Source organism: Protopterus annectens, chromosome 11.part0 (genome assembly GCF_019279795.1).
Source record: "Protopterus annectens isolate FY-2018-M chromosome 11.part0, PAN1.0, whole genome shotgun sequence".
Classification (NCBI taxonomy): domain Eukaryota; kingdom Metazoa; phylum Chordata; order Ceratodontiformes; family Protopteridae; genus Protopterus; species Protopterus annectens.
The window spans coordinates 776,777,180-776,789,209 of record NC_056745.1 but is presented as its reverse complement, the minus strand read 5'-3'; the positions used below and the strand labels follow the sequence as shown (position 1 = coordinate 776,789,209).

The following is a 12,030-nucleotide window of genomic DNA, read 5'->3' as shown; positions in this document are numbered from 1 at the left end:
AGCTCCATGATAATGCGTTCCATGGCTTTGCAGACCAAGCTAGTCAAGCTTATAGGGCGATAGTTCCCAAGGTCAGTTGTGACACCACCTTTGTGGAGTGGTACGACTGTTGCTGTACGCCATTCTTTGGGTACATAGCCTGTAGAGAGGCTGAGTTTGAATAGTGATTTGAGATGGGGGGTTAGTTCATTTTGAAGCTGGTGTAAGACACAACCTGGGATAGCATCTGGCCCCATTGATGCTGTGTTTTTGGCCTTTGCAAGGGCTGTCTTTACTTGTGTGTCTGAGATATCTGGAGTGCCACATTCTTCTGGGATGGGTGCTAACCCCTTTGGTGGAGAGGGGGGTGAAGTTTGCACTGAACTTGTCAGCCAGGATGTTGGCAATGTCAGTTGGTTCAGTGTATTTATGGCCATTATGCACTAGCTCGGAGCATATCTGAGAGTTTGCCCCTAGACTCTTGACATAGTTAAAGAAGGCCTTGTGGTTATCCTTAGAGTCATTGGCTATTTTTCTTTTGAAGTTGGCCTTGGATGATTTAATGAGGGAGTGCAGTTTTTTACTGATGTTAATCAGAGATGCCTTCTTATTTTGGGATTTTGTTCTATCTTGCAGGAGTTTCCTCCTTCTGTTGTAAAGTTTATTTATGGCTGGGGTCCACCAGACTGGCTTCCTCTTTTTTGAGGAGTTGGTCTTGGTTTTACTTGGGATGGCTCGGTCCATGCATTCTTGAAGGTGTTCATAGAATGCACTTGTAAAGGATTCTGCCGATGGGTCATCATTTTCCATTTGATTGGGAGCTTTGAAACTTCCCACCTCGGTCTTGAGGAGTGTGAAGTTGGATTTAGAGAAGTTTTTTACCTTGATTTCCTTGACCTGGGGGGGTCAGGATGTGGATGTCCAGTGTGATTAGTTTGTGATCTGATCTTACCAATGACGAGTTTACCTCAGGTGTGGAACATAGGTTCCCCATGTTGGTGATGACCACTTCCGGTATGTTGTCACCTCTTGTGGGAGTGGTGACCAGCTGTTCAAGGGCGTTTGAGTTTATAAACTCAAGGAAGCATTGGGCTAGGGTGTTTGACCTTGAGTAGTTTTCCCAGTCAATGTTTGGATAGTTGAAGTCACCCAGTAGCACGGTGTTGGGTAGAATCTTTATACTTTCTAGTGTTCTCAGGAATGCTGCATGAGGGTCCTGAGACAAGGTGGGAGATCTGTAGTAAGCTATAAATTGAACAGTCAATTTACCCACTGTCAATTGCACTTGGATGGTCTCAGATTCCACGTGCTGTGCTACTAACCTGGAGGTGTGGGTGGTCTTGATGAATATGGACACACCCCCTCCTTTTGTGTTCTGGTCCTGGTTTTGGGACCTAAAGGTATGGTAGGAGTTATAGCCTGGTAGTGCTGGGGTGCTCTCTGAAGCCTTGAACCAGGTTTCTGTCACTGCACATACGTCAATTTCTTCCATACTAAGGAGAGCCTTGAGTGCATGCATTTTGAGGTTTAGACTTCTGGCGTTGAGCAGCATTACCCTCAGTTTTTGTTTATTATTGTTGTTTATGGAGGCGGGTTTGTCTTTTGAGCCTTGCCTAAAAAAGGCAGTATTGGGGCGGCAAGAGTCTTGGCCAGTATTTGAAAGCCCAGGGACGACAGGTGCAAGCCATTTCTGATGAAGCAACGTGGCTTGTCAAGCATGTGGTCTCAGGCTAACAAGTACTGGATCCCCTTTGAATGACACCAGTAGTTTAACCAGTTGTTGAAACTGATCATTTTTTCTTCGTATGCTGGCATCATTTGGGTGAGGGCAGGATGCTTCTCAGAGTCAGAGTCATACCAGCCTGGGCTACATGGTCAGAGAGCTCGTCCATGTCTCTTTTCATGTAGTTCAAGGAGGTACATCTCAGGTCAGATAGAATCACTGATTACTAATGTGTTAGGTGTGTTATTTAGCCTTAGGGGCTGTTTTTTTGCACACTGACACATTGTGATATGTGTGTGTTGGTTTTTTTGTGTTGGGGGGGGGGGCTTTTGTGTATGCTTGCTATGATGCCTTGTTGTTTAGGCAGGTTCTTATTTAGAGCCTCTGAGCATGTTTTTGCGTGTTTCTGAGAGTTGTTTTCTGGTGCAGCTATGGCTGGTCTATGTGAGTCTGGTAATGTGGTGCTAGTGTTGCCCTTCTCCTTGTGACTGGTTGATCCAGTCTTGGGTTGAGAAAGCTTAGCCTCCAGTTTGGCCGTGTAGCTGCATCTCTCACATATGTTTGTGTTGGTTGGGAGGAGGAGGGGGTTGTCTGTGTACATGAGGCAATTGTAACATTGCCTCAGGATGCCCAGATTCACCAGCTGGACCCAAGAGCACACCTGAAGCTGTCCCTTGAACATGCCTGAATAGATGGTTGGGACTGTATTGCTGATTGGATGAGTAAAGAGCCTTATACTTCCTGAGTATAGGGCTGAAGTGCAAGCTGTAAGCTAGTGCTAGTTTTAGTGAGTTTTAGTAAGTGCCGGTCTTAAATTGCCTTATTTCTAGTGCTGGGTTGAAGTGTTTCAAGTTTCAAGGGAAAAACTGAAGTGCAGACTTCATGGAGCCTGGAATAGTTTAACCGCAGCTAAACAGTGCTGCGTGGTGCGCAAACCCATGCAAAACCACGCTAAGCAGTTTTTATACCAGGGAGATCAAAAAGGATAGAAATTATCCAAAAATGGCCAATGAGCTGCAAGTTGCTGGGCTGGGACCACTCCTACAGGGACAGATAGGCTGCTCAGAGTTCCCTCTCTCACACTGAACAAGGAAGCCACCTAATTATCCAAGTATGATAACTTTCATCAAATCATGCGATCTTCTTGTGAACAAAAACTTTGTGACTGCTTGCAGCTTTTTTTTTTTCTTTTTTCAAGTTTACTACAATTGATATGGGCAACACAGGAACCTTTACCACAGTCCTGGATTCAGCAAAGCCTGAAAACTGGACTAGACTAGTTCAGAAAGGCTGGAAAACAAGGAGTTTTTTTGTGTTTTTTTTTTTTTTTTTTCAGAAACAGAAATGCAGAGCTTAAATTACTTTAAATACACAGAGGAGGCTAGCGCACTTGAGTGTGTAGCCTGCGACTGTGTTACAGGTAACATAAATGCAAAAATGACAAACAGCAACTTTTTTTCAAGTGCAACAAAGAAATAAGTACAGTAAGCAATACAGATATCTCTAGGGATCCACAGAAGCGCTGAAAAGTTGTGTTTTAGGCGGAATTAGCGTTTCAGGGAAACAACAAGCAAAAACAATACTTAATCAAGTTCAAAGTCTCTCTTTTGTCTCTCAGCCGCTTGTAGGACTCTGCAGGGCACCACGAGGAGCTTGCTGAGCTGTATACAAGTGCAAAACTGCACTAAGTGGTTTTTATACCAGGGAGATCAAAATGGATAGAAATTAGCCCAAAATGGCCAATGAGCTACAAGTTGCTGGGCTGGGACCACTCCTACAGGGACAGATAGGCTGCTCAGAGTTCCATCTCTCACAGTGAACAAGGAAGCCACCTAACTATCCAAGTATGATATGGGCATCACAGGAACCTTTACCTCAGTCCTGGATTCAGCAAAGCCTGAAAACTGGACTAGACTGGTTCAGAAAGGCGGGAAAACAAGGAATTTTTTTGTGTTTTTTATTTTTCAGAAATAACAGAAATGCAGAGCTTAAATTACTTTAAATACACAGAGGAGGCTAGTGTACTTGAGTGTGTAGCCTGCGACTGTGTTACCAGTAACTTAAATGCAAAAATTACAAACAGTAACTTTTTTTCAAGTGCAACAAAGAAATAAGTAAAGTAAGCAGTGCAGATATCACTAGGGATCCACAGAAGCGCTGAAAAGCTGCATTTTAGGCGGAATTAGCATTTCAGGGAAACAACAAGCAAAAACAATACTTAATCAAGTCCAAAGTCTCTCTTTTGTCTCTCGGCCACTTGTAGGACCCTGCAGAACACCACAAGGGGCCTGCTGAGCTGTATACAAGTGCAAAACTGCGCTAAGCGGTTTTTATACCAAGGAGATCAAAAAGGATAGAAATTAGCCAAAAATGGCCAATGAGCTACAAGTTTTATTTTATTATTATTTTTTTTTTAACAGAAATGCAGAGTTTAAATTACTTTAAATACACAGAGGAGGCTAGCGCACTTTAAGCCTTTAACCAGAAATTCCCAGCTCAGAAGGGCAGAGTCCAGCCTCTCCTCCCACAAGAGTGCAGACCATGAACCTTCTTAATGTAAAATAACTGGCCTGAAGCCCAAGTGCTTAAACCAGAACTAATACACTTTTAGAATAACAGACACTGAGCCCTCAATCAGCAGTTCCCAACTTAGAAGGATGTAAGCTACCTGTCCTGCCACCACAGTGCAGGCCACAAACCTTCCTAATGTAAAACAACTGGTCTGAAGCCCAAGTGCTTAATCCAAAAGACTTAGAATGATAGCTACACTTTAATCAAGTTACTACCAAGCAGTAATAAATACAATTGAATACTTTAAAGAATGCCTGGATTAGTGCTCAAGTTATACAAACAAAGCTAGATTCAGCAGGCCTGGATCTAGTCTATGCTACAGCAAACAAGGTGTACCAGTTTCAGTAAAAAGCAGTTCAAATATGCAGGCACTATAAGCCTTTAACCAGAAATTACCAGCTCAGAAAGGCAGAGTCCAGCCTCTCGTCCCACAAGAGTGCAGACCACAAACCTTCTTAATGTAAAATAACTGGCCTGAAGCCCAAGTGCTTAAACTAGAACTAATACACTTTTAAAATAACAGACACTGAGCCCTCAATCAGCAGTTCCCAACTTAGAAGGATGTAAGCTACCTGTTCTACCACTACAGTGCAGACCACAAACCTTCTTAATGTAAAACAACTGGTCTGAAACCCAAGTGCTTAAACTAAAAGGCTTAGAATGAGTTACACCAAGCAGTAATAAATACAATTGAGTACTTTTAAGATGATGCAAAAGCAAAATAAAGTAGGAAGAAACACAAATACAGTAAAAGCAGATAAAAGAAGAACAATTGTAAGACAGGCATTGTCATGTAAGAAGCATGCTGCACTGAATCAGTGATGTCTAGTTTCCTGTATCATATTGTCAGGCATCCTTTGTTTCTTACAGTTATTCAAATACTAGAAGTACAGCAACAGTCAAGGAATGTTTCATTGTCTTCCACAAAAACTTCAGAAGTCCTACACTTGTTTTAGAATGCGGCTTTCTGTCAGCCATACTAATTATTGGCTTTTGCCAAATTATTTGTTAGGAAGAAAATTACATCTTGGCAGACAACATAATAAAGGCTTCTAACAAAACGGTACAAGAAATACTAATACTAGTAACTGAGAAAAAGAGTTAATAGGTTTTCTGAAAAGTGAGTCCTTCATTTTATGTTCCTTAAACAGAGAAATGAACATGTTAACCAAGTTCAAGTCAGGGCCACAATCTCTTTTGCAGAAGACTTGATCAACAAAACTACCTCACTAAGTATAAAACTAGTTAAAGAAAAGTATTTAGATTATCACCAAAATCATGTGGCATGAATAGCAGAATGATCTGATAATGCAAACATAGAAATTAGGTTATTCATTCATTTATTTTCTTCTGTCCATATTATCATATTAAGGTCACAGGGGAGGTAGACACTATCCTGAAAAGCAATGGGCATAAAACAGATAAACAGACCTGGATGGGATGCCACTCCATCACAGAAATTCTGTTAGGAAATATGGATTCCTTTTGGCATGGCTACTTGCCTATAACTAATACTGCCTCACTATTTCAAGTTTCACAGACCATCCATGGGATTCAGAAACATTACTGCTAGTGATAAGCCCTTTTTACCACTGGTGGTAGCCACTTCTGATTCAGAGATAACCCTACTGCACTGTTTACCTTGAAAAGATGCAGCTCCATTGTGGGCTGTCTCTCTGACCTACCACAAATGTAAATGAGACATTCCAGGGAAAAGACTTATGATAATTAGCCATGTGCCTCCTCCCTCAAGTAAGTGTTTTATGCAACCAGGTGATTCATAGAACCACTCAAGTTCATAAATCACTACTACCAGAAGTGTTAATTAACTTGGCCAAATGCTTGCATTCACCCATTACTTTCAATAGGTGAGACTGTATCAAAGGTAAGTACTAGGGAATGTAGCAAACAGGCAGTTCTGGGGAGAGGAGAGAGAGTGTGTGTGTGTGTGTGTGTGTGTGTGTGTGTGTGTGTGTGTGTGTGTGTGTGTGTGTGTGTGTGTGTGTGTGTGTGTGTGTGTGTGCGTGTGTGTGTGTGTGTGTGTGTGTGTGTGTGTGTGTGTGTGCATGTGTGCGTGTGTGCGTGTGTGTGTGTGTGTGTGTGTGTGTGTGTGTGTGTGTGTGTGTGTGTGTGTATGTGTGTGTATGTTTGTTTGAATGTGGATAGGTGTGAGGATAGATGAAAAAGGGGGTCATGAGGGAACCAGGGTGAATTCAAGGGTACAAAGCAGTAAAATTAATATTAAACAGGTCACTAACCCACTGCAGAATGTGCACACAATCATATACAGCATACATACACCTGTGGACACCATAGGGCACACATACACCTGTGGACACCATAGGGCACACATACACCAGTGGGCAGTTTAAAGGATCCCCAATTCACTAGCAGCCATGTCCTTGGGATGTGGGAAGAAACAGGAGCACCCAGTGAAAACATATGCAAACACTGGATGGTTGTCTTAAGAATCTACTCATATGGCAAAGCAGAGAACCAAACTGAAGAAGCAAGCAATGTAAAATAAAAATGAAAATACAACTATAATTTTTTAAGTGTCCTATATAATCATTAAATTGATTTGTGTCACTGGTCTGTATGTTTTGTCAATTCAGTTTGCATTCATCAGTGCAACTGGTGCCACATAATACATCTATCAGAGGGCCATTCTTTCTGGTACATTTTGAAAACATGAGGTTTTGCTTACCTCACCACCATGGTCATCATGTCCACCATGTCCTCCATCATGGCCGCCATGGTCTGAACTGCTAGCATGGCTAGAATGAGCAAGCTCTGCTTCACCCTCCTCGATGCCACCTGTAGTAGGAGACTGCAGCTTGTGTAAGCAAAGGAAAGTTAAGAGTTACCCACATTGTTTTAGACTTTATGTTAAGAAATAAAAACACTGTGTAACATATAAGTAGAATGTCAACATTTAAGCACTTTGAGTTAGTAATAAAACTAGTGACACAACTATGCAGATAAAAGGACTCTAAAGGCAGACCTATCATTTACAGTTTGTTTTTTCCCCTAGTTTGGCTCTAATCTTAGCACTGCATTACAACACTTTATGACTATAGTCAAAACTAAGTGAATTATTTTCTATACATAAACATATACTTTCAAACATAGTTTATGAAATTATTTATAAAGAGATACTGTTCTGTTTTCCTCACTGCAGACAAAACGTACAGGGAAATGCATTGCATGAACAAAACCACACACTCATGCAAGCATGTACATATAACAAGCAGATGCATTCATGCACATATTTCTTTTTTTTCTGTTAATAGAATGCATATGATCAGAAACTCTCTGCTTTAGCTGCACCACTGTCTTCCCACATAAAACAATAAACACATACTATGTGTTGTAACATCTATTTCATTAATAGTGAAAAATATGTATCTTGCTTACTTCCACGGGTGCATTCTCTAGTGGAGTGAAAGAAATATAGACTATACACCATATATTTACACCACTTACACTGCCTGCATTTGTATGTACCCTTAGCTTTCACTGACCAGTACCTGCTCCTTTTATTGCTATAATAATGTTTTTGTTATACCCCATTCATTAAAAAAACAGCAGATGGAACTTATTCTTATAGACATTGCTGGACTAGCTTGTACTATTTTCCAGTTATTGATATCACATTTCTTTTTATTAACCCACAATAAAATATTTAAAATATCTTTAACCTACCTTTCATGCAGTTAACGTACCAGTAAAATCATACAAAGCCAAATGACCTTTTTACTTTTTGGTTTAGTTGTTAGTTGGGGTATTTTGCAGACACCTTAATGGTTATGGACATCAGCTGGGTTTAAAGATCCTGTTTTTCTAGGGTGTAGCCAAACAGTCCACTTCTGCTGTGCCGATGAGGTCATAAAAGGGTCAAAATGTGCATGTCCACAGCTAGTGGGGTTTGGCTTTGTTGGCCTGAATCTGTCCATAAATACTTAAAAAATAAAAAGTCATGGACACTCAGAAGCCATTTAGCTAAATAATTGATGTCCTTAAGGGGTAATTTGCATATAGCCCATGGGCCTCTATTACATGAGATTTAAGGTATCCCACAGTGAAAACTCTAGCTTGGCTAGGTTTTTCTTGTAGTTTTTGCTAATTGGTTTGTCTGTGTGACCTTTTTACTTTTTAGTTTTGTTATTAATGGATTGCAACTGTGAATGATTACTGGTTAGGAAAAGGAAAACAGAACACCACTACAGGCTACCTTACTTCCACTAGTTGTGTCAGGTTATTTCTACAAAGTGTTAGATGTAAGGTTGGAATTGTAAGTAAGCAGCACACAAGTCACAGGTTGTGTTCCATAAAAGCCAACCTGGCCTTCATTTGTTGGCAACTTCATATGATATTATTTCCACTGAGTATCCTCACACATTATAAGAGCAATGATATAGAATGGTTTACACACTGTATGTCTCAGATTACTGGACAGATAGCTGAATAATGACCAACAAACACAGAAATGTAAGACAGAGTTGTATATTTGCAAGTAATAATTATAACAGGTTGTGTGATCACTAGGTGCACTACATCCAAAAATAATAAATGTACAAATAACACTTGTATGGTTTGATATAATTGTAGATGCAGTTGCAATTGATTGTGTGCAGATTGAGTTCAGTTATTTGCTGCAAAGCTGTTTGTGTGCAAAGAGGGATAAGGCATACATCCTGTGTTATGAAGGTGCATTGGAATAACAGTTCAAATCCAGATCTATGTAGACATATCTGATGTGAGCCATCATTTTCTTATGTGTATGTCATGTGTTGATTTTCTTCATGTCAACTACTTGCCCCTTTTTTCTTTCTCTCCTTTTCTGTCTTTGTGCAATTTTGGGGGGGTGGCATTTGCATGGTGCACCTTGTAACACAACCATGGGAATGGAGGAAATGAATGCTGGCTTTGGCTGTGCTTATCTCATTTGTGTAAAGCGCAGCAGTGTGAAAACTGGACTACTGGGCTCCCAGGAAGCAGACAGGACCCAGACAGCCAAAAATAGAAACTGAATACATTCAAATAATGCTATTGGTCATTGTACAAACCTGCTAAGTGGAGTTGCATGGCACTTAACAGAGATACCTTAAGAATGATTAGTAAAATAAAGAATGTCATGTAATTATTCCTGTGGTGGAAGGTATAAGAGTAGGGCTGGAGTACAGATGGTCCAGGCTTTTAGTACAGGGTGTGCAACCTTTTTTCACTGTTGTGGAATTGCAGTTTATAGCAATGAACTGAAAGAGAGACAAGTGTTATTCCAACCTTCTTGTTGGAGTGCCATACAAATGGTCCTGGGTGTGAATACAGGATATTCAATACACATTTACTTTTGTTCCACTTCCCATTATAGTGACTCTCACTTATAACACTTGACACAGTGGAGCTGAGAATTATATGTATGATGGCTGAGACACTGGTACTGTAGCAGTTATTTAGTTATTTATCTATGTTGTATAAAATTTATTATCAGGTATATGACTGTGGGTATAATGTGTACTATATTCCTGTAAGTATAATTCTCCTATCTGGATTAGCATGGCCTTCTCATTTGCCTAAAGCACATACACAACTGCTTGTATATCCAATAACCTTGAAATCACAACTGCAATTACATAATGCGTCACTGCTTGGCACAGTTGCACTCCGCTAACCATCACACAAACTAGGTGCTGCAAGTGCACACTACAGAGCACCACATTTGCATGATAGTAAGTGGAGCACACCAGTTACAAGCAGTGTGCACATTCCCACTAAACATTATAAATGGAATTGGCAGAAAAGCATCTATCTCCACTGCTCTAGATCGATGGCAGACATGGCAGGTATTTGTGGGGAAGGTGCCAGGTTTAGGGCACATAGGTGGGGTGTCCAGGAGTCCAAGATTTTTATTTGACTCCTAGTTAAGAAACACAGCAACAGGCTTCTGTAGTGGGACTATTCTGGCTCTCAGTATAAATCAGAGGCTTGGGATGGTTTAGCTCAGGCTGTATCCATTGCCACCAGTATCTCATGCACTGGACAGCAATGTAGGCATCATTATAATAACCTATGTAGGATGAAGAGAAGATCTGCATCAATGAATTTAGGACACAGGGCATCCCACACATGTGTAAGTATCATGTACAGGGAGTACTTGTAAGACTTAGAAAGCTGAATATAGACAAGACTGGTACTCATAATGATCTTCAGTTCTGTTCTGTTTTTTCCACACTTCCAGTGATCAAGAGTGCAATATCAGAACCTATGCGGCTAGACTGGCAAGGATGAGGGAAGCATTAGGTATGTATGCAGCAGAAGAGTAGTGTTATCATAGCATTAAAAGTTAAAGATACCTTTTAGGTATTTTATAGAGTTGCATCAAATTGAGGATGGGATCCACAGTGGTGCAGTGGTAGCATTGTTGCCTCATAGCAAGAGGTTCTCCCATTCGATTCTCGGCTGGAGTGCGGGGAGTGCCTTCTGTGTGGAGTCTGCATGTCCTCCCCGCAGTTGGATGGGCATTCTAAAGTCATACGTAAATGGGCGTGCCTTCGTTGAAGGTTGGACGTTGAGATGGCACCTCGGCATTTGTGAAAATCTACTGCCAATCATTAGCGGACCGGAGTTCCGCTGTGGCGACCCCTAACCGGGAAAAGCCGAAAAGGCAAACAACAACATCAAATTGAGGATGCATATCTCAGCTGTAAAAGTAAGTATGCATGCATTGGTCTGCAGCACAAACCAAGAGTACAATTTTAGACTTTAATCAGAGGTTGTGGATTCATATATCACACTTTCCAACTATACAGTACTGTTTAATTCTTCAATAATATTTAAATTAAATTTAAACCTCTATACTAGTGGAACAAATGCCCTGCTGAAAACTGTAATCTGTATAAGTGGAACACACATATGTGCAATATATGCATATGTCAAGGATTACTTGCTGCAATCTGTAGTATAGGGTGCATCTGTTATGAGATGGTAGTCTTAAAGGTAAAAGCTAAAATAATAGAGTCAAATAATTGCATTCATGCTTTATATGTCACATATGTAGTACTGATCTTATCTCTTTTTTTCTCTCGCCCCAACCCTTATCTCTTTTTTATTTAATTAATTTATTTCATATTCTTTATAAAAGTATTTTTATGTTCTTTTTTATTTTCTTTTATGGATATTTATTCTTATTCTATTTTATGCTATTTTATTTTATTGAAAAATTAATTTTTATTTTATCTTATGTTTATTTTATTATTTTTTTCATTTTATTATGTGTCATCAAGATGTGTCCATATCATCCATGTGTACCACATCACTAAATGCTCCACAGTACAGCAGAGTAGGCCAACTTTCCCACAGGATCTGCCTGCCCTCCGCACTGGCTCCAGCACCATTACCCAGCGTGTCTGGGAGTCAATCTGGCAGCACTGCCTCTGCTGCCCCTGCACTACCTGCCCCCTCAGGTAGGCCTGCCCTGGAGGCTGGTCAAGGGGTACCCTCTAGTAGCAGTGGCAGAGGTGGTGATTTTATCACCCACATCGACTTGCCACATATGGTGTGTAGGGTTGTGCACCACACTGTTGGTGCATACCTATGCCAGCTGGCAGGCTGCTCTCCCTCATTTTGCATATTACTAGGAGGAGAAGGAGACATCAAGCACTCCAGCCAGTGGTGGAGTAAGGTGAAATTGATCACAGTCCAGTAGGTGAGTACTCGATTCTCACTGTAACCCACCTTGACAACCATGGGTTCTG

At 40.7% G+C, this 12,030-nt stretch overlaps 1 protein-coding gene across 1 annotated transcript in view; it reads right to left on the bottom strand.

Moving 5' to 3' along the window:
- The window catches only part of ATP6V0A4 (ATPase H+ transporting V0 subunit a4), a 563,239-nt gene that overhangs the window by 56,392 nt on the left and 494,817 nt on the right, over positions 1–12,030 (bottom strand). Inside the window, exon 18 of the mRNA XM_044088210.1 lies at positions 6,981–7,109. Within this exon, the coding sequence (XP_043944145.1) occupies positions 6,981–7,109 (129 nt within the window). The remainder of the gene's footprint in view (positions 1–6,980; positions 7,110–12,030) is intronic.